Genomic DNA, 27,719 nt, shown 5'->3' with positions numbered 1-27,719 from the left:
CCTGTTATTATGTTTAAAGAAAATTAAAAACAACTTTTGTTTAGTAACGATTTGTCTTGGTGAATTTCTATTGCTGCTGAGTTTTGCGGTTCTCTGGATCTATAACAGACCATAGAAACATATTGAGGAATAACTAAAACATATACACAGAGACGAGGAAGCACAAGAGAAGCGCTCGATTCAAAATCAGTGAACTAGGTTTTTTTTTAAGGAAGTCGTTTTCGGAGGAGGCGGGTACAGAAGGATTTAAGGATATCAATCCTGAAAAGCAATCCAATATAGCTAATATTTTGAGGGCATATTGATCATAGACATCTCATAAAGATGGTCTGCACAACTGTAGGTCATTTTATATTTGCACTTGGATTACTGTGAATGTTTATTATCTATTGATCTTGTGCAGTTATAGTCTCTTTTAATTTAATTTAATTAATTCACTATTATAATTTTTAATTACATATACCTGTTTAACTGCAGAAAGGAAGAATTTTGATACATATGAATATTATATAATGTATATGACAAGAAACTCATTAATGTGTATGATAATAAAATCAGAATTTGGGCCTCACTGGCAAGAACAGCACCTAATTGCCCATCCTAATGGCCAGATTTTATGAGAAATTAAGTGTGGTTAATATATGCTGTCCATGTCTTCAATGTCCAGATCCTGAAGATTTTTTTTTCAATTGTCACCTGAATTCCTCATCCATGTATATTCACAGTAACCTAAAACTCCCTGCTTAATAAGTATAATGGTCCTCTGTCTCAAACATATTCAAATAACTGCTCTTACAGATTTTTGAGGAACAGTCCCAAAGGCTCAAAAATCTCTGAGAGAAAATATTCTGTCAACTCTCTCAAAATCATATCCTCTTATTTTTAAACTTAAGCAAGAGGGTAAAATGGCGGCAATGTGACTACAGCTTGATGGGCTCTCCAAACTCTAGTGCACATTACCTTAAGTTTGTAGTCGTGCACAATGTCTGAGGCACTGGAACCAGTGGACGAGCACTAGGGAGTGTTTGAGGGATCTACTGTGGCCTGAAAGGTTTGCTGGCAGCGACTCTGGCTCCATCTGAGGAGCGCCTATTGTGGAGGTCCTGACGGCTGAGGTGGGCACCTAGAGACTTGGAGGACAGTAGTACAGGCTAAGCGACTGGTTTGGAGGCTGTGGCAGTCCTGCCTGGGGTTGGGATGACTGAATGTGGAGCTGCGGTGATGGAGGTGGAGCCCAGGGTTTGTTGCTAGGTGAAGTTAGCAGATGTACTTGAGGGGATGCCTCACCGAGGTTATGGAACTGAACTGTGGACTCTTTGCGAAGCTGGTACTTCTCCATGCTGGTGGGACGCTCCTGAGGGGCCATATCGTGGGGGTTGATGACAATGTCGGTGCCTGTGAGGCACAGAGGTGCCAACATTATAACCCTAGGCACCAGAAAACATGAACAGAGAGACTCCTTACTTGAGCTAATGAGGGCTGCTCTGGTCTTTCAACCCTATGGTGCTAGTGTTGGTTTCTAGTCCAGTATTGGTGACACAGATTTTTCATTTTTTTAAATATAATTGCATCTGAGTGTTTTATGTATAATAAATATAGTTTAGATTGTAATTTAGGTAATTTTACAAAATGTTTTTGAGTCTAAAGCCTAAATTGTGTTTAATCTAAAGTGACTTGTGTTTTAGCCTAATGATGCACCACCAGTCTTCAAGAGTGTTATCTCATTTTTTTCACTACTGCTCATTATAATGGCCGCAGTTTTAAGAAATGATGATAAGCTTCGAATTTGTATTGATTCTCCTGACCTCAGATAAAAGTCTTGGCCTCGATTTTGTCATGGTTGTCTAGGAAACTGCAACACCCACCCACATAGTTTGAGTCGGCCGTGCCAGTGTGTCTAGGCAGCTTGTGGCATCCCTTGTGTTTCCCTAACCCATTACTATTCCGCAAGATGACTCTCTTATTTAATGCCTAGTCTTTTGTGTTTGTTGATTGTTTGCTGTGTATTCTTTTATTAATTGGTGTAAAGCATTTTGGAGCAACATTCTGTTGTGTTTAAAATGTGCTATATAAATAACATATTCAATTATTCAATTCAAAAAGTACTCTTATGCCTTGATTTTCCCAAAAGACCTGGAACCTTCTCCACATCTACCATGTTAAGACCTCTCAAGTATCCTTTTTATTTCAGTCAAGCCTCCACTCTTTCCTTATAAGACAACCAGCCCATGTCAGCCATCAAAGTATATAAATCTTCTCTGAACTGCTACTAACGCATCACCTCTTTTCTTAAAGAAGGAAATAAAAGTATTCCAAATGTTGTTTAATCCCTCACTAAATGAAGCCTTCTTAATTTTATATTCTATTCCCCTAACAATGTGCAGTAACTTTTTGTCAGATTTCCTTTTTCTTTCTTGTCTTTGCAGGTTAGCCCTTTGTGAGTCATGAACTAGGATCCACAAATTGAAAGGACAGAACAGAGTTGACGTAAAGAGGATATTTCCAGTCATGGGAGAGTCTAGGATCAGAGGAATCAGCCTCAGAAAAAAAGTGTTGTCTTTTTATAAAGAGGTGAGGAGAAATGTCTTGGGTGGTGGTGAACCTATGGAATTCTTTGTCATAGATGGCTATGGAGGCCAAAACACTAGGTAGATACAAAGTAGATAACGATGTGAAAATTTATGGGGGTTGGCAGGAAAATGGGAATGAGAGGAAAAGTAGATCAGCTATGATTTGAGTCGCAGAACAGACCCAATGGGCTGAAGAGCCATTTAATGGTCTTACCCCTCTACATCTCAAAGGTTTGTTTTCCTCTTTCTTTAAGTAACAAACAAATTCACATTTTTCCACATGATTTGCCAGATTTTTGCCCATGCACTTAATCAATTTATATCCTTTTTTGGTCCCTTTATATCGACTTCACAACACATTTTCTTATTCATCTTTGTGTCATCATCAAATTCAGCAATCCTACCTTCAGTGCCTTCATCCAGATCATTGAGATAAACAGGAAAACTTTGAGGCTCCAGTTCCAACCTCTGCGATAAACCATTTGATCCATCTTGCCAACAGGAAAAATACCATTTATGTATTTACTGCTTCCTGTGAGCAAACCAATCACCTATTCATCTTGGTATGTTAATATTTCATGGGGAACTCTTATTTTCTTCAACAATCTTTGATGTGGCACCTTATGAAAAGTTTTCTTAAACCACTTTATCCACAGTGGATGTAACTTTTTCAAAAGTCTAATAAACTGGTTAAATATATATCCCTTTCAGAAAAGCATGTTGACTGTGGCTGATTATCTTGAATTTTCTAACTGACTTACCATAATATCTTTAGTAATAGCTTCTAACATTTTCCCTAAGACAGACATTAGATTAACCTGTCTGTAGTATTCTCTACTTGTCAATGTCGTCGAACCTTTCCCTAAATCTCAGGAATTAAAAACAACACGTCAGCTATCTAAGTAATAGCTTCCTTTACGACCCAATGAAGTCCACCAGGACTTAGAGACATGTTAGCCCACAGTTCCAAATTTATTTCTCCCCCCACTGAGTTCATTATTACCATTCAATTCCCAGTTTATAGTTATTTCTGGAATACATTTTAGATAACTAATGTAAAATACCTGGTTAATTCACCTACCTTCACCTTGTTTCCCATTAATTCCCCACTCACTTTCTAAAGGTATGCCTTGTGCACTCTTTTACACACACACACCTATACGAACACTTTGTTTTATTGCTTTGATATTTCTGGTTAGCTTTATCTCTATTTTTTATGTTCATATTTACTCTTTCCTCCCTTTGTCAATCTCTATATTCTGATACGATTTTTATTTTTTTTTAAATTTCAGAATGGATAGCATATTCTAAAAATGGCGTTACATGCCTGCCACGACACCTTGACTGACTAATCCCTCAACCCAACTGGCCAGTTCACTTTACATAACTGTTTTCCTGCCCTCAAAGGCTATGTACAACCTTGTGCTTCAGTTGATTTCCTAGAAGACTAGCATGCAAAGTCAAATAGCATAGAGAAATCCTACAGCAAATTTGCTCAGAGTTTAATGCCAATACTTTCCAGCAGAGTACCAGATACTCCACTGGCACATTTGTGAATGCAATCCCATTTGCCTGATGGTTGATACCTCAGCTTCCATTGCTGGAAAAGCAGGTCATCCAAAGTTGAAACTGTTAGAGCTCAGTCAAGCAAGTGCCAAAGCATGCTCACTGCTGCCATCATGGCTTTGAATATTGGCATTCAAAGCGACTTAAAGAGTCAAAGTGCCTCCACATCTCAACAAACTGGCATCCAAAAGCTCACGAGGTCTGCAGAAGAAGCAGCCTTTGATTAGCTTTGGCTCACTGGGGCACAAAAGGGCTGCCTTTACTCAGGGTTGCTGCATTTGTGATTCCACTCTGCCACACTAGTCAATGAAGAGACTGGATTGATGCCTCGGGTGCCCTGTATGTGAAATTCATAGACAGGTATTCCTGGGAGAGAGCTACTAGATGTCATTCTCCAAGGTCTTGTGTTGACTCCTTCATCAAATGCCAGCAGACTTCCACCAACATTTTGTTATCATCAAGGGAGCAGAACAGAGATATGCTAAATGAAATAGAAGTATGCAGGAATCACATGCTAAGAGAACATTCATGGGTGAAATATTTTGGAATACAGATTTTTGTATTGGCTATTGTTTTAGTGTAATGGTCAAGCAAGTGTCATGGTGTTCAACAAAAGAGGGAAGATAAGATTGCACAATCAAATTGAATGATGTTTTTGGTAGTGCAGACTAATGTCATTCACAATCCAGTCAAAAAAATGAATGCCCACGGTGCTTGCTTTCTTCCTTCTCCTTCTGCTCTGTAACTATTTTAACTGCAGTTGGTGGGAAGAGCTGAACCCTCACAAGTGCAAAGCAGCAAATAGCTTACAAGCATAGAATCGGTTCTGCACTGCACGTCTCTACTAAAGCTGTGTAGCCAGCTCAATGGTTACTTGAGTACACCTGAGGGCAATTCCATCATCACGTGAGAAGCAGCGAGACTATTATCATTTACACATTACCATCACAAGTATGGATTGACAAAAGCCCCAAAACACCAAATTTTGACATGCAGAATTCATTTTTCATTCACTACAAATACTCAAATGCAAATGGTGCAGAAGACTTCCATAAATGAAAGGATAGCAGTTACTAGTTTGAATTTTGAGCAGGTTTTTATGATTGGTTTTAACAGAAAATAAAGCAAATCAGCTGATTCACAAAAAATGGTCAAGATTTTAACACTAATAAACAAAAATTCATTTCCTACCTAATGATGTTCTTGCTGGCACAGCCTCTTTATTGATCCAGAATGATACCCATGACAAGACAACTGTAAGTGAGCAAGGTATGTAGGTCTGAATAGTGAAATATCCCATTCTTCGACTTAGATCAAAGAATATTGTCATTATGATATAATCACCTGGAGAGAGAAAAATTAAATTACATTTCAGTTCATTAGTATAACACCATTTTAAGGTGAATCAATAAATAGAAATTGTTTTTCTAATATTTATTTGACCACCTTCTTACTAGAATTTATTGCAGTTTTCTCAAATACATGATAAGGTGCAATTTAAGGCTTTTCAGTGTATAATGACATTAAGAAGTCACATAAGAATCAGATTAGGGGCCGTTTTTAATCAATGGAAGCTGATTCGAGAACAGACTTGCCAACAAAAAAAAATGAAATCATCCTCAGTAAAGAACACTCCAGATTTTGCACTCAGCGATAAGAGATGGTACTCACTCTTGACCCAGAAGCAGTTCCTCACAAAGATTCAGCAGGAATGCAGGAAACTTAAACTGAGTTATTCACACAAACAGTAAAGCAGGAGAAGCAATTTGCATTTCAACTATTGCACAGCATGACAAAATAAGAAGATCAGGGCACATGTGATTCAGGGAACACATGAAATATCGTAAATAAATGGAAAATATTCTGTTGTAACTTTAAGAGGTTCTGTTGAGGAGAGAAGGTAGCTCAGAGGAACACTAGTAAAGTCTCTAACCTTTGGTTATGTATGTGTGTGGAACCTTGTGAGCACATGTGTTTCTTTGCTTTTCTCCCACATTCCAAAGGGCAGGTTGTAAGGTTAATTCACGGTTGTAAATTGCCACTGGACTGGTCAAATTAGCACCATTGACAGTAATATAGGAAGAATAGGTTACAGGAAAATTATTGGGGGAATGGGATTGCTCAGTGACCTGTCATAAACTCAGGGCTGAAATGTCCTCCTTCTATGTAGTAAAGAAATATGTAAGCAATAAACATTGAACCAGAACAATAGAATAGCAATCATAATTTATGAATTATGAGCTGCAAAAGCAAACATTGCTTTGGGCAGTCACACACACAATGTTTCTGTTGATTGCCTTGTGTGAGTGTAGTAAGTATAGCTCAACATGTGGAAGAGCAGGGTAAACTAGTAACAACTTGCACTTTCCACTTATAACTGCATAACTATCAATAACAAACATTCTTATCAATAATAAGTGAACATCAGTAATTTAAAAATTAATGCAAATGTGAACTCTGAGCCAGTTTAAGTTGGAGTCTCACTGGATGCAATGAGGTTAACACTTATGGGCTTTCTGGAGCACCTTTGGAAGCCTCAACTATTAGGCCTATTGCATCTTTCCCCTTTGAAAATAATCTCAGAACTGTAAGCATCTTTATTCATGCTAAGATGGCACTAGACTGAAACTTTTCATACAATATAATTCCATGTATACAACGTAATTCCATGTACACAATGTAATTCACATGCATGTGTGTTCCCATCATACTCTTCCCTCTCAAAAACATGTCTTGTGCTTACTGGTAAATAAGTATAAAGTTAAATTTAATTATGTTAACACTACAGAGAATTTAAGCATAACCCACTAATTATAGGTAATTGGTAATTATAGATCTGTGCTACCTAACTTTAAATGTATTAATTGGAAGCATACAAATTCTTTAATTCACTGCCTATAGTCTTTTAAATGTACTGGAGGGTGCCTTTCTCTCTTGCATCTTCTAAGGGATGAAGAACACCGAACTAGAGAAAAATGTTCAACTTTTCAGAGGTTTGTTGAGGAGGTTTAATTTCCAAAGAATCATCCTCCTCACCTCGATCTTCTATCAGTCCTTCTGGTCTGTGTGGTAAATTGTGTATGGTTATCTCCATCTTGTATTCTTGAAGTTCTCCTTCCTCCAGCAAGTCTCGCTTAGACTTCCCATCATCCAAGCTTTCAAAATGTTTCCCATCAACCTGTTCCTCCTGTTATCGCTGTTTCTGCCTTTCCCATTCTCTAGCAGCCTTATCTTATTCCTCTCACTACCATTTCCTTCATTCATGTTCCTTCTCTTTTTCCTTATCTTTATCTTTCCCTCTCATGTGTTTTTCCCTTTCTTTGCTCATTTCTTTGAAGATTTTAAAGTTCATCTCATCTGCTTAAGTGCCATGAAGACGTTAAATTCTTTGAGTTTCTTCATAAGAGTCTTCATTTCCCATGATTCATTTGTGAAGACTTCAGCGGAATCGCTCTGATGCCTTCATTTTTCATCAGAAATCTTCAACCAGTCCCTCAGGTGAAGTATTTGCCTTTTCAGTTCTGAGCACTTTACTTCATTCTGAGACCTCTTCATCTTAAGCTATTGAAGTAATGTATTCAGGCCTATAATATTGGATAGACGAAATGAATCCTCATCCTCATGCGCAATATCTCTCAAAGCAGGCAGTTGGTTAAGTTCATCCATGCACAAAATGATTTTTTTCTTTGTTTCTACAACCCTTCTGTGTTCCCTTTCTTCATTAAGTGAAGCAATGAGCTGACGAAATGCATCTAACCGTTTAACACTGGGGACATCATTGTAATCAATGGAGTAGCCTGTTGTACACAACATATCATAAAGCCCTTCATCTCCCTCTTTAAAGCAGTTTAATTTTCTCATCCTCTCTTTCTTCTCCTTTTAAAGGACTTGCAACTGTGTCCACAAATATTTTTCCTTCTGCAGCATTGTGCAATCTTCTTCTGGCAGACATGCATCCAAACCAAGCTCCTGACACACTGTATGGAGCTCATTCTGGCACAAAGCAATGCTTTTTTTTCAGCTGTTGCTTTAAATTTCTTTCCTCTTCAATCATCATAAACAAAAGGCCCTTAATATGCCTTTTAACAACTTCTGTTCTTTTCAGTCTTTGATCTACTGGCAATCCAATCTTTTCCGAGATATTCTGAAGATGGGAAAGTGCTGCCTTGAAACAGGTGACAGACTCACTGGCTAATGCATCACTTTTCTGCACCATCCTCTAGGCTGGCAGCATCTGGCCTCAGCTATCCAGTCCTGGGTATTTGGCTGCTGGCACCAGCTCTCTGGCCTCCTCCTGGCTCTGCTGTTCAGCCCCTCATTGGGTATCCTGCCCTGGCAGTCATAGTCCCAACTGCCCTACCCATCTATGGGTATCCTGTCTCTGGCTGTTCAGACCCTCTCTTGGCATCTGGCCCCCAGCTGTTCCAGCCCCACTGTTCATCCCCTCACTGGGGGCAGCTGTTCCAGTCCCGGCTGTTTAGCTTCTCTGTGGGCATTCTGTCCCTGATGTACTGGCAGTCCTGGCCCCAGCTGCCCTACCACTCTATGGGTGTCCTATTTCTGGCTCTTTGGCCTCTCTCTTGGCATCTAGCTCCCAGCTGTCCCAGCCCTCTTGTTCACCCCCTTGCTGGGGGTGGTCCCTCTGTGGGTGTCCTGTCCCCAACTGTCCTGGCAGTTCTGGTCCCAGCTGCCCAGCTCCTCTGTGTGCATGCTGCCCCTGACTGTTTGGCCGCTCTCTTGACGTCTGGTCCCCGGTTGTCGCGGCCCCAGCTATTCAGCCCCTCTCTTGGCAAGATCAATGCTCTTTACACTATATTCCAGATTGTGCTTAAGAGCACCATTAACAATAAAACATACAATCACTTCCTCAAGATGATTTATGTTCAGATACTCTTCAATGCAGATTGAGATTCAAGTTACACATTTGTTTCTGATCTTGACAGACCATTTAGATAACTTGTCTATCATTAAATATGTCTGACAACCTTGTTTTCTGATCTTTACCGCTCTACTCATCTCCTTCTTTCAGTCAGTAAGGTTACAAATGCAACACTAAGGTAAATGAAATGATTGACTAAAATTTTACTGCTATTGTTGATCCAGAGGGTTACAATCTAAAAGCCCACTGCCAGAGTGAAATTGACATGGTGTCAGCTTAATTATGGTTGCAGACATCTTCGTTAGAAGCTCACCAGCAACAAGGTAAAGTACGTTGCCCAACAGACAGAAAGATCTGTGCATTATTGGCTGCTGGAATTTGCTATTAGTGTCATGAAGTGATCAGCATAATTGAAGTTGCATAATGGTATCCTTATTAAAAAATAAAGTATAATTTTCTGGATGTGACTTTAAATTGTTAATCAACTGATCGGCTTGAATTATTATACTTGATCGGGAGATACGAGGAAGGTACCACATGACACCTGGAGATAAGGTTCATCTCTACAATGGCAAACAAGAAAATATTAAATTATCATAAAAATACCTGTTGTTCAAATCTGCTGTCCTTATCTGGTCTAGTCTCTTAAATTCCCTCCACAAAATGCATTCCAAACTTCTGGATTCAGGGGACAACAAAAAAAAAATGGGTAGCACAGTTAGCATACAATGCTGTTACAGCCTCAGGGTCCAGGGTTCAAATCCGATGCTGTCTGTAAGGATTTTGTATGTTCTCTCCATGTCTGCATGGCCTTCCTCCAGTTTCCTCCTACTGTTCTAAAGTGTACTAGGGTTGTAGGATGCAATCAGGCGGCACAAGCTCGTGGGTCAAAAGGGCCTGTTACCGTGCTAAATTAAAATTAAATACATTCCAAAGAAGTATTGGGTTTGTAGGATCTTGTTAGTGTATACAGTTAGTTGGAAGGGCCTGTTACTTTATGACAAATGTTTTAAAAACCTGACAATTAGATAGTAAAAGCTCCAGCAAAGTTTACATACAATGAAGAAGTAAAATATCTATGGTTATGTGTGAACTTTTCAGCACACTACTGAACACATAAATAAGCCATCAAATGTCTCACGTTTCGTCTGTGAGGAATTTTCAATTTTAATGCAGGATCAAAACAGGCAGTAGAGAATTATATGCTCAGTCTATGCCAGTCCGAGTTTGGCTTTCAACTAACGTCAAGAGAAAGGAAAGTTAGGCAGCAATTCTTAAACTTCTATTTCCACCCTATAATTCTTTATCTTTCCTTATGATGCAAATACAATAGCTTAAAAACGTACTATTTCCCTCAAGATAGATTTAAAGCCTGCTTTGTTTCAGACCTCACTCAATGGGGAAAAAGTTGATGCGATTGAAATAAAGGGAAAAAAATCACAAGATTATTCGTAATGCTGATAACTAATGGTCCGCCCAATTCTCCTCTCTGTCAAAGGAAAGCTCTGAGATAACAGTTTTACAGAAGCATTGCTGAACTTTCTTTCCACTTACCAGACTGTGTATGCATGACTTCAGTGATGTTTCTTAATCCAACAAATGCAAACTGGTAAAGTCTCCAATGTCTCTGGTCAGCAACCTCAACTGAGTTATGCTTCCAGCGATACTCAATTTCATTTTTTGGATACCCATCTGGAAAACAAATTCTTGAGAAATATAAAGGAGTTAACCCATGGTGATTTTAAAAATCAATCTCCGGACCATTGGGTCCATGAATTCAGATATTTTGCTCAGGTTTTGTAAGTGAGGTGACACTTCAATCTCTGTTCACACTTTTCCTTTGCTTATTATCAATCCAGTAAGACCAAATGATTGATGAAAAATTAGCCAGTAGAATGAACAGGCAACACGGTTGGCACAGCAATGCCTTTACAGCGCCACCCTGTCTATAAGGAGTTTGTAGGTTCTCCCTGTGTCTGCATGGATTTTCCGTGAGATCTCCAGTTTCCTCCCATCATTCAAAATGTCCCAGGGCGTAAATTAATTGGGGGTAAATTGGGGAGCACAGTCTTGTGGGCTGAAATGGCCTGTTAACATAATTAAAAATATAAACTCACAGATAATGGGTCAACTGACAAGTTAACTGCCCCAAAAATCACAGTGACGATTAGGGGAAGTTCTTAATTCCCTGGCACAAACACCAATACTGCAACTAGTCTGTTGTAGTGTAATTCATTAAGAATTAAATTACATAAGTGATTGGAAAATTACCATTGAAATTAATTCCACTGGGTGCATCTTTAAGCCTTCTGCCATTGCTACAGAACGCCACTGGCTGAATTTCATTTTTTTAAATAATGCTCTAAAATTGTAGATTATTCTTTGTATGGATCAAGTAAGATCCCAGTCAATATGGTTCATTTTTCAATGAAGTAAAACATTAAAGGATGGAATTCACCACAGTCTCCAATGCACAGTCCTGGTCATCAAATGAGAAGCACTTTTAAAGACCAAGAACTAAAACCTGAGATCAAGCACATGATTCTCTGAGATACAGTGACCCACACCTTCTGTGTGCTATAGGCTCTGGACAGCCCTAATTCTGTCTCTTCAAAATCCTCTGCAACAACTGGAATATCAGAATATCAGAATACTTTTACAAGTCAGAGCACCAGATTTGACTAACTCAGTGCTGGAGAAACTCAGGGTTGTAAATCCTACATCAGAAATATCAACTTTACTGCTCTGCACAGGAAAGATGTGGAAGCTATGGTGAAGGTGCAAAGGAGAATTACCAGGATGTTGTCTGGATTGGAGAATGTGTCCTATAAGGCAAATTTAGCAGAGCTGGGACTTTTCTCTTTGGAGCATAGGATGAGGAGAGACTTGATAGAGGTTTACAAGATTATGAGAGGCATAAATAGGATGGACAGCCTGCACCTTTTTTCCCAGGGCAAGAGTAGGAAACACCAGAGGTCATATGTACAAAGTGAGGAGAGGAAATTTTAGGGGAGATGCTAGAGATAGGTTTTTTGCACAGAATATTTGGTGCCTCAAATGCATTGCCAGGGGTGGAGGTGGTGGAGGCTGGCTGGTGCAATAGTAATATTTAAAAGACTCTTAGATATATGGATGAAAGAAAAATAGAGTTATGAGGTAGGGGCTTAGTTTTTTGAGTAGGTTAATAGAGGTCAGTACATCATGTAATATTCTATGTTAGATGTTCATTGTGTGTGTTGCTCCAGTTTTTCAGCACCTGCCACTTCTTATGTACATATGGCAGCTCTGCTGGGCAGGTCATATCATCCACTTTTCTGATTACTGACACATCAAATGAAAACCATATTCCAAGCTCCAACATGGGAGAAGATATCAAGGAAGACAACCAAAAAATTCAAGGACTTTCTCAAAGCTTCTTTACCAAAATGTAACTTGTGTAAATTGTGTAAAAGGGAAGCAGCTATCTGGAAGGTACACAAGCTTTATTCACAATAAATTATTTAAAAAGGAAAACAATTTAAAGTCTTTTCACATGCTTAATGTTCTATCCATACATTTCCATTACTGTACATTGTATATTTGTCAGCGGCTCTGGCACTTCAGAATCAGAAACAGAATTTATTGTCATGAACAAGTCATGAAATTCACTGTTTTGCAGTAGCATCACAGAGCAAACATTTATATTATAACAATCCTACAACATTACTGTATATTAAAAAAGTAAAGCACAAAAAATAAGGCAGTGTCTTTGGTTCATTGATTATTCAGGTATCTGATGGCAGTGGGGAAGAAATTGTCCTTGTGCCATTGAGTGCTCATCTTTAGGTTCCTGTACCTTTTCCCGATGGTAGCAAGTGAATGTTAGGTAAAAACATCATGAGCTGGGAATGTAGAAGGAGTCACACGTAACAAGATGCAGTTGTGACCTTGTACTCTCAAAATAAGAGTGGGGATGACAAATTGATGTGCAGGAAACTAGCAGAGAAGGATAGCAACAGTTTATTCATTGGACAATGTCATGGTATGATAATTTACTAAGTACGTATCCTAAGGTATATAAAAAACACCACTTGCTGATAACGGCAGAATGCGCCTTCTCCAACTAACACTGTTAGTTGCAAGTGTTACAATCCGGCAATAAAGAACAAAGAACCTTGATTTCGACTCAGTATGGTGTTTGACTCACTCATTCATGAACAAAGCAGACCTAACATGAAGAGAGCATAGTTTGGGTGGTGGAGGCCTTTGAGGATAGGGGCTGCTTTTTTAAGACACTGCCTCATGTAAATGTCCTTGATGGAGTGAAGTCTGGTGCCTGTGATGTCAGAGGCTGAGTTAACCACCCCCTGGAATTTATTCTTGTCCTAAGAGTTGGTGTCTCCATACCAGGGAGTGATGCAACCAGCCAGAATGCTCTCCATGGTATACCTGTAGAAGTTTCTGAGAGTCTTCAGTGACATACCAAATTTCCTCAGACACCTCACAAATTATAGCTGCTGGCAAGCCTTCTTTATGATTGCATCAACATGGAGGCTCCTGGACAGATTCTCAGAGATGTTGACACTCAGGAATTTGAAGTTCTTAACCCTCTCCACTACTGAGCCCTTGATGAGGACTGGGTCATGTTACCCTGACTTCCTTCTGAAGTACTCAATCATTTCCTTAGTTTTGCAGATGTTGACTGCAAGGTTGTTGTCATTACACGAATCAACAAGCTGTTCTATTTCCCTCCTATATGCTTCCTCATTGCCATTTGTGATTCTGTCAACAACTGTGGTGTTATTGGTATTATGCCTGGCCACACAGTTATGGGTGTAAAATGAGTAAAGCAGTGGGCTAGGCATGCATCCTTTGGACGCGCCTGTGTTGATAATCAGTAAGGAGAAGAGATTGTTTCCAATTCGTACTGACTGTGGTTTTCTGATGAAAAAAAATCAAGGATCCAGTTGCAGAAGAGGGTACAGAGGTTTAGAGTTTGTAGCTTCTTGACCAACATTGAGGGAATAATGATATTGAAGGCCAACCTGTAGTCTATGAAGAGAAGCCATATGAATGAATTATTGTTTTCGAGGTGATCCAGAGCAAAGTGGAGAGCCAGTAATATTGTACCTGTTGCAGAGTGATTGTGACAATACATGAGGTGTAGTTGGTGCAGATCTTTGCTTAGGTACATGTTAATTCTGGCCATGACCAATGTCTCAAAACATTTAATCACATTAGAAGTTAGTCCTGCTGGACGGTAGTGGTTGAAGCAGCTCACACTACTCTTCTTGAGTGCCAGGATGATTGATGCCCTTTTGAAGAAGAACCCAGCAGAAATAGAATGGAAATAACTTTTCTTCAATTGCAGGGAGTGCCTAAGATAAGGTGGCCATTCCAAAAGGAGCTCATGGTCATAGGGTAGTGTGTGTGTGTGTGTGTGTGTGTGTGTGTGTGTGTGTGTGTGTGTGTGTGTGTGTGTGTGTGTGTGTGTGTGTGTGTGTGTGTGTGTGTGTGAGTGTGTGTGTGTGTGTGTGTACAGTATGTTTGCATTTGTTGTTTTTGCAATACCACTTCAATCTTAAAAAAAAGATTTTTTAAACACCATGTCTATATATAATTAGCTATGACTATGTTCTTCTTTGAAATGGCCACCCTAGCCTAAGATGACAAAACATGCAATGCAAATGTGATATCATTAAATCAAGTGGTGGAAGACTGCATTAGGAAATTAGCTTATGATGAAAAATGGAACATTGTTTTTTTGTTTTGCACTTAATAAAAGCTTGCCTGACAATTTCTTATGAAGTTAATCAAATCCTGTGATCGTCATTACCAGAACAATATTAAACACTAATTATGAAATGTATTTTAATGATTCTCCCTTGGGATAGCTTCCAGAGTCAACATTTATGATACAGTAGAATAATGATTAAGTTACAAGACTTCTATTTAGAGACCTGAACAACTGATCCTCAGACATAAGGGTGAATCCCAGTATGTGGAATTGAATGAATTTGGAATATAAACTTATATCAGTAAATGTGACTGCTGAGTGATTGGGTTGTCATAACAACTCAGCTGGTTCATTACTATCCTTACGGAAAGGAAATCTGCCATTTTTACTCAGTTTGCCCTGCATGTGACTCCAGAACCATCAATGAACTGTCTTTTACACTCAGTATAGTCAAGAGAGGAGGAATAAATGGTATCCTTACCTGCAAAACTCCATTCCCATAAATAAACATAAAACTTCTGATATCCATTCCTAACCTTCCTTGATGAAATGATAGGAAGCACTTGAACAGTTGGAGCCCAAGGTTGTCAGCTATTGAGCTCCAGATGATTAGATAATCCAGTAGATGCTTTTGTGTATTTATTTATATTTTGAGATCTGGGCATCAATGGCCAAAATAACATTTATTGCCCATCCCCAAGTAACCGAAAAAGAAAGATGATGATCCATTGCTTCAAACCAAAGTAGTTCTGCTGGTGAAGATACTATTGCACTGCTGTTGGAAAATGGAGTGGGGGGGGGGGGTTTCAGAATTTATACCAAGCAGGAAAGAAGGGTGTGACTTGTGAGGGTCAGGGGTATTCTTGGAGGCACCAAACATATGTTCCCGTGAACCTTAAAAGAGACAGCATCTGTGGGGGCAAAAGAATGGTCAAAATTTCAGGTCTAAATTTTTTACCAATGGAAGGAAAGTGATTGGAAGAGATGTTGAGAGATGGAATGTATTTGTATTTGGAAAGACAAGGGTGTATTAGGGTTAATACGCATGGCTTTGTTGATGGGAAATCACCTCTCACAAATGTGATTATGTTTTTTGATGAGAAGACAGAGGATTGACATGGGCGTGGTCGCAGATGTTGTCCACTTAGACTTTAGCAAGGCCTTTTTAATGCATCTGTATGACACACTGATCCAGAAGGTTAGCACAGCTGGGATTTTGATGAGCTAGCCAATCAGATACAATATTAGCTTGGCAGTTGGAAGCAGAGTGTGGTAATTCCATATTGATAATCAGATTTGTGGTCAATGACTGGTAGTGTGCCACAGGGATCAGTGCTAATCCTCTATTGTTTGCCATATATACTAATGATTTGGATGAGAATATAGGTGGCATGGTTTGGAATTTTGCAGATGACACCAAAATTAGTGATACAGTAGACAGTAAGGGCAGTTTACAATAGGATTTAGATGAATGGGGAAAGTGAGCAAAGGGATTTTAACTCAGAAAATAGCAAAGGTGCATTTCAGGAAGTTAAACCAGGGCAGAGACTGGTAGGGCCCTGGGGAGTGTTATTGAACAGCGAAGACCTGGGGGTACAAGCACAAATTTCCCTGGAAATGTCAACAGTGGTAGTCAGGGTGGTGAAAGAATCATATGCTAAACATCATCCTCAACTGAAGCAAGAGCTAGGGTATAAGGTTATACTGAGACAAAATATTGATTAAGATGCACTTGGAATATTTTGTGCAGTTCTAGTCATCACATTACAGGAGATGAGATTAAGCTAGAGAGGGTGCAGAAAAGATTCACAAGGATGTGGTCTAAAATAGAAGGTTTGGATTAGAAGGAGAGATTGGATAGGCTGGGTCTGTTTTCCCTGGAGTTAAGGAGATGGAGAGATGACATGATAGAGGACTATAATACTATGAGAGCCACAGGAAGGATAGATAGGCAGAGATTGCTTTCTGTAGTCAGGGTGCTTAAAACTAGAGGGCATAGGTGAGAGGGATAAGGTTAAAAAGGGATCATAGTGGCATGATTTTTTTTACACAAAGAGAAGTTGGAATGTGGAATAAGCTGCCAGAAGAGGAGGCAGGAACATGAATAACATTTAAGATGCATCTGGATGTACTTGAATGAGCAAGGGATAGAGGAAAATTGAATAAACATAGGCAAGTGGGATTAGGTGTGAATAAATATAGAAGGCTGAGGGAGGGCCTTATCTCCATGATTCTACTTTGTTTATGTCCTTCTTGATAATATAGCTAGGAGGGGTTGTGTGCACGGAAGAGGGGGTCAGGAAGCTCCAGTGTGATTTGGATAAATTGAGAGACTGGGCAGATACATGGCAAATGCACTACAATGTGGATAAATGTGAGGTTATCCACTTTGGTAATACAAACCGGAGGGCAGATTACTATTTGAATGGCAATAGATTAAGAGATGGGGAAGTGCAGAGAGACCTAGGGGTACTTGTACATCAGTCTCTGAAGGGGAACATGCAGGTACAGCAGGCGGTTAAAAAGGCAAATGGTATGTTGGCCTTCATATCAAGAGGGTTTGAGTATAGGAACAAGGATACCTTACTGCAGCTGTACAGGGCCTTGGTGAGACCCCACCTGGAGTATTGTGTGCAGTTTTGGTCACCTTATCTAAGGAAGGATGTTCTTGCAATGGAGGGAGTGCAGAGACGATTCACCAGGCTGATACCTGGAATGGCAGGAATGACTTATGAGGAAAGATTGCGCAAATTGGGATTGTACTCGCTGGAGTTTAGAAGATTGAGTGGGGATCTCATAGAGACATATAAAATTCTGGCAGGACTGGACAGAGTGGATGCAGATGGGATGTTTCCAATGATGGGAAAATCCAGAACCCGGGGCCATGGTTTGAGGATAATAGGCAAACCATTTAGGACCGAGATGAGGAGGAATTTCTTTACCCAGAGGGTGGTGAATCTGTGGAATTCATTGCCACAGAGGGCAGTAGAGGCAGGTTCATTAAATCTATTTAAGAGGGAATTAGATCTATTTCTTCAGTATAAGGGTATTAAAGGTTACGGAGAGAAGGCAGGGACGGGGTACTGAACTTTAAGATCAGCCATGATCTCGTTGAATGGCGGAGCAGGCTCGAAGGGTCGAATGATCTACTCCTGCTCCTATCTTCTATAGGTTCTTGGTTTGGGATGTGCCATTACAGTCGCCTAGTTAGTAAAGTTTATGCATTTTACAGATATCACACAATACAGCCACTGCATGTCTGTGCTGGAGAGAATAAATGATTAACTTAGTGAATGGGATACCATCATGTAGGCCATGTTATTCTGGATGCTGTAACACTTCTTCACTGTTGATGGAACTGCACTCATGCAAGCAAATGAACAATACTCCCCATTTGAGCCTTGTGGATGGTTGAAAGGTCTTGGGAAGTGAAGGGGTGGAGGTGCTTGCATTATGAAGTAAAACATAAAAATCTGCAGACACTGTGGTGGAAATAAAAACGCACAAAGCTGGAGAAACTCAGCTGGTCAAACAGTGTCCTTTACATAGTAAAGGTAAAGATACATCACTGACGTTTCTGGCTTAAGCCCTTCATTAAGGTATGGAAAAACGTCGGCAGTCATCCGAGCAAAAGAATAAGAGTAAGCCTGCATTATGAAACCCAACGTCTGGCCTGCTGTTGTGGCCACAGAAGTTAATCACTTATTCAATTAATTGAATTTCTGGCCAACAAAAGGCCCCAGGATGTTGATGGTAATGTTTTTAAACCTGTTCATTGTTTTAAAGATGAGCAGAGGCAATTTCGAAGAGGGAGAGGGGTCCAGGGTCCAATCACAGAAGGAAGAGGAAGAGTAAGAGGATTGGTGAGTTATATGGTCAAAGAGGCCTGATGAGGATCCTAGGCCCAGTGAGGCTCAGTGAGCAGCACTGAAGAGCCCAGGTCCGGCAACAGTCGGTTGGGGCAGCAGCAGCCATGGAGAGAAGTCCAGGCCGGAAAGACCCAAAGGGAGAAGCAACGAAGGAAGGATTAATTTTCTTTCTTTTTCATCTTTTGGATATTGGTCTAAATAATATTAGAAATAGTATTGTAAGTAGTTCATCACTAGTGATATCCCGGGGCTTTGCCCAATTGCCACTAGAGAGTCAGGAAGAAATTTGCCTAAATTTTTTCCAGCAATTGGCTGCAGGTTTTTTTTTCTTTGGTTTTTCACTTCCCCGGAACAGTCAGCATACTGTCTACTATACTACCAGCATTGGAGGCAGAGAGTAGTTGTGTAGTGGTGATAGAGAGTGAAACAAAGAGAGAGAGATAGAGAGAAGGGAAAGATAGGGAGAGGGTGGACATGGAGTCCAGGGCAGGGGAATGCTCCTCTTGTAGAATGAGGATTGTTAGGGAAGTCCGTAGTTTTCCTGAAGAATACAAATGTGAGGAGTGCATCCAGCTGATGCTCCTGACAAGCCGTGTTAAGGCTTTGGAGCAGGAGTTGAAGAAACTCTGGAGCATTCGGGAGGCAGAAGGTGTGAGAGATAGGAGTTACAGGGGCACTATTACACCTAAAAGACAGGAAGAGGTAGATGGATTACAGACAGAGGGAACAGGCAGGCAGAACAGGGCACCCCGATGGGTGTCCCCCTATAAACAAGTATTCCATTTTGGATGCTGTTCAGGGGAATGACCTACCGGGCACAAGCCATGGCAATCATGTCTCAGGCAAGGAGTTTTGTGCTGTGGCTAAGAAGGGAAGGGGGAGAAAGAGGTGAACTATAGTGATAGGGGATTTCAGTTAGGAAGACAGATAGAGGTTCTGTGGAGGAGATTGTGAATCCCACATGGTATGTTGCCTCCCTGGTGCCAGGGTCCGGGATATCTCAGATTGAGTTCATAACATTCTTAGGTGGGAGGTGATCGGCCAAAAGTCATGGTCCATGTAGGGACCAGTGACATAGGTAGGAAGGGTGAATAGGTCCTGCAAGGAGAGTTCAAGGAGTTAGGTGCTAAGTTGAAGAAGGGAACATCCAGGGTAGTGATCTCAGGATTGCTTCCCATGCCACATGCTGGAGAGGTTAGAAATAGGAAGATGAAACTCCTTAACACATGGCTGGAAGGGCTTAAGGTTTCTAGATCACTAGGCTCTTTTTCAAGGAAGGTGGGATTTGTACTGATGGGACAGATTGCATCTGAAGTGAAAGATGATTAATATCCTTGTGGGTAGGTTTGCTAGTCTTGTTCTGATGGGTTTAAACTAGATATGCAGGGGGAGGGGTATCACTATGTTAGAGAAGGAAGAGGATAATGTTCATGCAAGACTACATGGATAGATAGACATCAAAGGTTTGTACATGATAGAAATTTTCTCAGGTGTATCTATTTTAATGCAAAGAGTATTGATGGAAAGGCTGATGGGCTAGGGCATGAATTGACACATGGGATTATGACATTATTGTTATTAGTGAAACTTGGTTGTGGGAGGGGTAGGACTGGCAGCTCAATGTTCCAGGGTTTCATTGCTTCAGATGTACTAGAGGGGGAGGGATGAAAGGGGGAGGAGTAGCATTGCAAGTCAGGGAAAATATCTCAGTTGTATGCAGTCAGGACAGCCAGGAGGGTTTACCAACAGAGGCCATATGGATGGAGTTGAGGAATGGGAAAGATGTGACCATGCTGATAGGGTTCCATTATAGAAAACCCAATAGTTAGAGAGAACGGGAGGTACAAATCTGTAGAGAGATAGCAGACTGATGCAATTAACAGAAAGTTGTGATAGTAGGAGATTTTAACTTTCCACACATTGATTGGGGCTCCAAACTGTAAAAGCACTGAATTGCTTGGTTTGTGAAATGTGTTCAGAAAAGTTTTCTAAATCAATATATAGAGATACCAACGAGAGAGAATTCAGTGCTTGATCTCCTATTAGGGAACAAGACAGGTCAGGTGACAGATGTATGTGTAGGTGAACATTTTGTGTCCAGTGACCATATGTTATTAGCTTCAAGTTAATTATAGAAAAGGATAAGTCTGGTTCTTATATTGGAATTCTAAAGTGGAGGAAGGCAAATTTTGTGGAAATGAGAAAGGATCTAGGAAGAGTGGATTGGGATATTATTTTCTGGCAAGGATGTGTTCAGTAAGTAGAAGGCCTTCAAAGGTGAAATTTTGAGAGTGCAGAGTTTGCAAGTTCCTGTCAGGATTAAAGGCAAAGTTAACAGGCAAAGGGAACCCTGGTTTTCAAGGAATATTTTTGATGTGCTTAAAAAGAAGAGGGAGGTGTATAGCAGGTACAGGCAACACGGAGCAAATGAGATACTGAAGAGTACAGAAAATACAAGAAAATACTGAAGGATTCCAGGAAGGCAATAAGAAGACATGAGGTTGCTTTGGTAGAAAGTATGAAAGTAAACACGAAGATATTTTATGTCTATTAAGATTTAAAGGATAGTAAGGGACAAAATTGGTCTCCTAGAAGATCAGAGTGGTCAACTATGTGTGGACCCTCATATAATGAGGGAAGAGCTTAATTTTTTTTGCATCAGTATTTATTCAGAAAACTGACATAGTGCATAAGGAAGGAAGGGAAACAAACAGAAGTGCCATGGAATATATGTGGATTAAGGAGGAAGAAGTGCTTTCTGCCTTTCAGCTAATAAAGGTAGATAAATCCCATGTACCAGATATGATATTCCTTCATATCTTGAGGAAGACTTGTTTAGAAATTATAGAGGCCCTGGCAGATATATTCAAAATGTCCTTAGCCATGGATGTGGTGCCAAAGGATTGGAGGATAGCTCATGTTGTCCTTTTGTTTAAAAAAGGTTCCAAAAATATACCAGGTAATTATAGGCTAGTGATCCTGACGTCAGTAGTAGATAACTTATTGGAGGGAGTCCTGAGAGATCGGATATACAAGTATTTGGACACCCATGGGCTGATTAAAGACAGTCAGCATGACTTTGTACATGCTAGGTATTGTTTAATGAATCTTAAAGAGTTTTTGAGGAGGTTACCAAGAATTTAGATGAAGGAAAGGCTGTGGATGTTGTCTATATGGACTTCAGTAAATTGAGTTTGTGAAATGTGTTCAGGGTGCCCTCTGTGCAGGATGTTGACATAAATGTTTTGCAGTGAACTTGGGAGTGCTGCTCTCAGGCCCTTTAATATGTTTCCGTCATCAAAGAGTTATTTATCCCAGAATGGGAAGTAGGATTGCACTTCAGGTGGTCAGCTGTGCTGCTTGTCTCACCAGTAGCCCTTGATAAAAGTGCCCAAGGTCCTCAAAGTTGTGTCTTCAGCCACGAGTTTCCTCAGTTCCTCCAAATGGGAGGAGAAGATGGGCATTATTGTCATTATATCAAACATGTCCTCTTCCTCAGCGTGCTGGATCACGGGATAGTGCGTTGGCGAAGTGTATTTCTTTTCCATACTTGTTAACTAAAGTCACGTTGTATTTCTGAAGCCTGAGCATCATTCTCTGTAATCATTCAGGGGCTGCATGAATTGGCTTCTTCAGAATTGTGACCAAAGTTAAGTGGTCAGTCTCTATGGTCACTGGCCTAGCAGAGATGTAGTAATTGAACTATTGCCAACAATTCTTTCTGTATTTGGACATACCTGGTTTCCATGTTGGTGCTTAGGCTACTGGTTTTCCATCTTGCAGGCATGCTGCACCCAGTCCGTACTGTGATGTATCACAGGTTAGGATGACTGGTCTTCAACATCATAGTACGATAGAACAGGTGGGCATGATATATGTGTTTTCTAATCCACTGAATGCATTTTTTTGTTCCTCATGCCAGGACCATGCTCTGTCTTTGTGCGTCAGCTTTCTCAGTGGAGTGGTAAGATCATTGGAATTTGGGATGAACTTGCCCAGGTAGTTGACATGCCCAGGAAATGAAGCATTGTCACGTCTGTTGGGACTAGCATTTCTCTGATTGCTCTGGTCTTTGAAAACATGGCTCTACATAACCAACCTGGTTCAGCTGAAATCTGCATTTCCAGGGGTTGAGCTTAAGGTTTACCTTCCAGGGTCTGTCGAGTACCTTTTTAAAATTTGTATTGTGTTCTCCAAGTCCTCACCACCGACAAGTATGTCATCAACAATGATGGCTCAGGGGTACGCAGCAAAAAAATTGCTCCATTGACCTTTTAAATACCTCACTGGCTGAATTGATTTGCATGGCATTCGCGGGAACCTGTATTGGCTGAAACTCATGCTGAATGTGGTCAGCAGTGATGACTTGTAGTCAAATTTGATTTGCCAGAAGGAATTCTTTGCATCTAAGATGGAAGTAACAGTTGCACGACAACTTCCTCCACAGTACGCAGTATGGTGTGCTTGTCTTAAAGCTGTATTGAGGTCTCTCAGGTTGATGCAGATCTAGATCTCCTATCTGTCTTTTTTCTTAGCAGACAATTTCCCCATTTCTTCTGTAAAAAGGTCACTGTACTCAGAAAAGATTCTGCATGTCAAATCATCTTCAGTTGTGCTTATCTGGTGTATCTCTCTGCTAAATGAAATAAGTCCCATGTCCATGCTTGATCTCAGGCCCAGCAGAAGCATGACATCTTCTCAGACTATGAGAAAAGATAATATGTGCAGCTGTCCTTGTATGTAGCACCTCAATCACACTGTGCCATCAGTTCCGGTTCTGCTGCCCCTGTCTGCCACTAGGTTTGTGGACTTGGTGCATGGCATGATCTGTTCTGACTTCCTCAGTCAGTTGAACGTCATTATTTGTGGCATGACGTTGCATTTGGCCTCAATGTCAACATTCATGTCTGTTGCTATACCATTAATCTTTATTGTTACAGATGCTTCTTTGTTCCTTCTGATACTTTCTGGGTCTCCTTCCATCTGTAGAGTCAATCCATCAACACAATACTCGTTGTCTGAGTTGGTTTGTCCTTGCTCAGGTTCCAAATAGTTAATTATCCTTCTGTATTTGGGTCTCAGGGTGAGTTACTGCCTGGCTTTGCAGTATCTGCTAAAATGGTTCCATTACCAGCAGGCTCCACATTGTTGGCCGAATGCTGGGCACATCTCTCATATTACCACGTGACACCACCACAGTTACTGCACTCTGTCCTGGATGAAGGTGTAGTAGGCCTTGGTTGGCTTTGTCTTCTTCTGCTTCCAGCCACTGCCTATTTGCAGGTCTTGCCTGGACTGCGTCTATGCTCATGCCTTGCTGCTGTGGAGGGGCTAGCTTTCTACTGTTCTCCATACATGTGGAGATGGCCTTTGTGAGCATTATTTCACTGTCATGCAGCTGTGCCTTTCTCATGCCTTTGTTGCAGATGCCGCCAACTATCCTGTCTTTAATCATCTCTTCACAGAGTGCTCCAAAGTCACAGGTCTTTGCCCTGATTTTTAAGTCGCTGACGAACAAGAAAATCGACTCACCAGGCCTCCGGTTTCTGGTATTATTAAGTTCTTTTGTGGACTGCACATTTCTCAAAATTTTCTTAATGGTATCCCCTTCATTCACCTCATTTGAATGACCTGTCCCTTTTGATGGCCTCAGAGCCTGCCAAATTTAGTAAAATGTATGCTCTGACTTGAGCAGACTTATCGCTATGTGCTATTGCAATTAAAATGTCATATTTTCGTTTGAATACGCACCAATTCTCAGCCATATTGCCCTCAAACAAGAGCAGGTCAGGTCTTCTGAATCCATCTGCCATTATGGTGCAGTTACAAACATGTTGCAAGGATGGATTTGGCTACTCACTATTCATCTGAAGACTTCAGGCTTGGGATGCAGGCAATCCCACTTCTGACACCATGTTTGTAATTGCACCAAATAAGAAGACAACACAAGTGCCAACCTTAGTCAACGCTTTACTGTTAAACTCAAACAACACTATGTACAACAGGAGCTTCATGTCATGGTGCCTGGTATCAGCCAAGCTCCATTTTCAACTGTCAGACCTCCTGGGCACTCACGCATGCGCAGTAGTGCAGAGGGATTTGGACCAACTGGGAAAATGGCCCAAAAAATGGGAGATGGACTTTAATGCAGACAAGTATGAGGTGTTGCATTTTGAAAGGGTAAACCAAGGTTGGACATGTATGGTAAATGTTGGGATATTTTGGGTAATATGTTGGGTAATTTTTCGAATGTCATTAGATATGGGGATAGTGCCGGAGGATTGGCGCATTGCGCATGTGGTTCCGTTATTTAAAAAGGGTTCAAGGAGGAAGCCTGGCAACTATCGGCCTGTAAGTTTGACGTCTGTGGTAGGTAAATTAATGGAGAAAATTCTTAGAGATAGTACTTATAAACATCTGGATAGACAGGGTCTGATCAGGAGTACTCAACATGGATTTGTGGGAGGAAGGTCATGTTTGACCAATCTGATTGAATTTTTTGAAGAGGTGACTAGGAATGTGGATGAGGGTAGCGCAGTGGATGTTGTCTATATGGACTTCAGTAAGGCCTTCGATAAGGTACCACATGGAAGGTTAGTTAGGAAGGTGCAGTCTTTAGGTATAAATTTTGAGATAGTCAAATGGATTGAACATTGGCTGAAAGGGAGAGGCCAGAGAGTGGTAGTGGATAATTGTCTGTCAGGTTGGAGGCCGGTGACCAGTGGTGTGCCTCAAGGATCTGTATTGGGCCCATTGTTGTTCGTTATATACATTAATGATCTAGATGATGGGGTGGTGAATTGGATTAGTAAATATGCAGACGATACTAAGATAGGTGGAATAGTGGATAATGAAGAAGGTTTTCTAGGATTGCAGAGGGATTTGGGCTGCTTAGAAAAGTGGGCTGAAAAATGGCAGATGGAATTTAATGCTGATAAGTGTGAGGTGCTTCATTTTGGTAAGAAGAATCAGAATAGGACATATGTGGTAAATGGGAGAGCATTGAGGAATACAGAAGAGCAGAAAGATTTAGGAGTGACGGTACATCGTTCCCTGAAGGTAGAAACTCACGTGAATAGGGTGGTGAAGAAGGCTTTTAGTATGCTGGCCTTTATCAATCATTGCATGGAATATAGGAGTTGGGAGGTGATGTTGAGATTGTATAAGACGTTGGTGCGGCCTAATTTGGAGTTCTGTGTGCAGTTCTGGTCGCCTAATTATAGGAAGGATATAAACAGAGTGGAGAGAGTGCAGAGAAGGTTTACCAGAATGTTGCCTGGGTTTAAGCATCTGGAGTATGGGGAGAGATTGGACAGATTGGGTCTTTATTCTTTGGAGCGTAGAAGGTTGAGAGGGGATTTGATAGAAGTATTTAAGATTATGAAAGGGATAGACAGAGTGGATGTGGATAGACTATTTCCGTTAAGAGGAGGAAAGATTAAAACAAGAGGACATGAGTTAAGAATTAAGGGGCAGAGGTTTAGAGGTAACATGAGGGGGAACTTCTTTACTCAGAGAGTGGTAGCTGTGTGGAATGATCTTCCGGGAGAAATAGTGGCGGCGGAGTCAATTGTATTATTTAAGAAAAGGTTGGACAGGTATATGGATGAGAGGAAGATGGAGGGTTATGGGCATTGTGCAGGGAGGTGGGATTAGAAAGGGGTGTTTGGTTCGGTGCGGACTAGAAGGGCCTAATGGCCTGTTTCCGTGCTGTAATTGTTATTATTATTATTATATTGAGTAGTGTGGTAGAACAGAGGGATCTGGGAACACAGACACATAATTCCCTGAAGATGGCATCACAGGTGGATAGGGTTGGAAAGAAAGCTTTTGAGATCTTATAAATTATTGAGTATAGGAGTTGGGAAGTTATGTTGAAGTTGTTTAAGACATTGATGAGGCTAAATTTGGAATATTGTGTGCAATTCTGGTCACCTAACCACAAGAAGGATAACAATAGATTGAAAGAGTGCAGAGAAAATTTACTAGGATGTTGTCAGGTCTTCAGGAATTGAGTTACAGGGAAAGATTAAACAGGTTATGAATTTATTCCTTGGAGCAAAGAAGAATGAGGGGAGATTTGATAGAGGTTTACAACATTATGAGAGATAAAAACAGAATGGATGCAAGTAGGCTTTTTCCACTTAGATTGGGGGAGATAAATATGAAAGGTCATAGTTTTAAGCTGAAAGGGGAAAGATTTAAGTGGAACATTAGGGGAAAGTTCTTCACTCAGAGAGTGTGGAATGAGCTGTGAATAAACTGGATGGCAAGGGTGATGTCTGGATAGTTATGGAAGGGGAGCAAGTCAATGGGACTAGTGGAATAATGGTTGGCACAGATTACCATTATGACCAAATGGCCTGTCTTCTGTGCTCTAGGGTTCTATGGCTCTGTCAGCAAGCAACCCCCTTCTGATATGAAAACTACTCCTCCCTCAATTCTGAATTTTAGCCTCTCAGTTCATGCTGGAGGAAAGCTGGAGCCAATGTGATTGAGATGAAACTTAAACTGGGCATCACTGGGGAGGCTATTGGAGAGTAAATGCCATCTGATAACACTTTCAATGAAATTTTCCACACTTTTTAAATAAATGAGTAAATCCTACCAATTTGGCAAAATTAATGAGATCAAATTTGTCTTTTTAGGGAATTTTGCAATTTCTCATTTACTTGATAGGTACAACTTGCCATTTCTGATACTGGTTTATTAATTCAGTTTTAATTAATTAGCAAAAATTATGTACTTCAGTTACAGTACTGCAGGTTAAACACATGTCCCTGGATCTTTACCTTTGAACAGATTAAGTAACAGATGATTTCCATTATGAAGAGTTAACTCTGAATTAAATGTTAAAGATTCCACATTGCTCTCAAATGTCTTTGTAAATTGTGAATGACAAAATGATTGACTAGCTGCAGTAATATGGAGGAGTGTTTAAAATATTTTTTGTTATAAACTGTAAGATTTCTTTTATTCTACTGATTGAATGTAATAATTGGATGGATGTCATTAAAATGATATCAACTCTTTTATTAAATAATGGTTATTTTACTTCAACACAATTTCTTTAAACAAAAAGTTTTTTTTAATTCTCCTAATATAAGTGTTTCTTGATA

At 40.4% G+C, this 27,719-nt stretch overlaps 1 protein-coding gene across 1 annotated transcript in view; it reads right to left on the bottom strand.

Moving 5' to 3' along the window:
* Nucleotides 1-27,719, bottom strand: part of gabrg1 (gamma-aminobutyric acid type A receptor subunit gamma1) — a 92,902-nt gene that overhangs the window by 11,017 nt on the left and 54,166 nt on the right. Inside the window, exons 7-8 of the mRNA XM_069923093.1 lie at nt 10,570-10,707; nt 5,328-5,480 (exon numbers count right to left, since the gene is read on the bottom strand). Coding sequence (XP_069779194.1) covers nt 5,328-5,480; nt 10,570-10,707 — 291 coding nt within the window. The remainder of the gene's footprint in view (nt 1-5,327; nt 5,481-10,569; nt 10,708-27,719) is intronic.

The sequence above is a fragment of the Narcine bancroftii genome, chromosome 3, assembly GCF_036971445.1.
Source record: "Narcine bancroftii isolate sNarBan1 chromosome 3, sNarBan1.hap1, whole genome shotgun sequence".
NCBI lineage: Eukaryota > Metazoa > Chordata > Chondrichthyes > Torpediniformes > Narcinidae > Narcine > Narcine bancroftii.
This window is presented reverse-complemented; position numbering and strand designations above follow the sequence as displayed.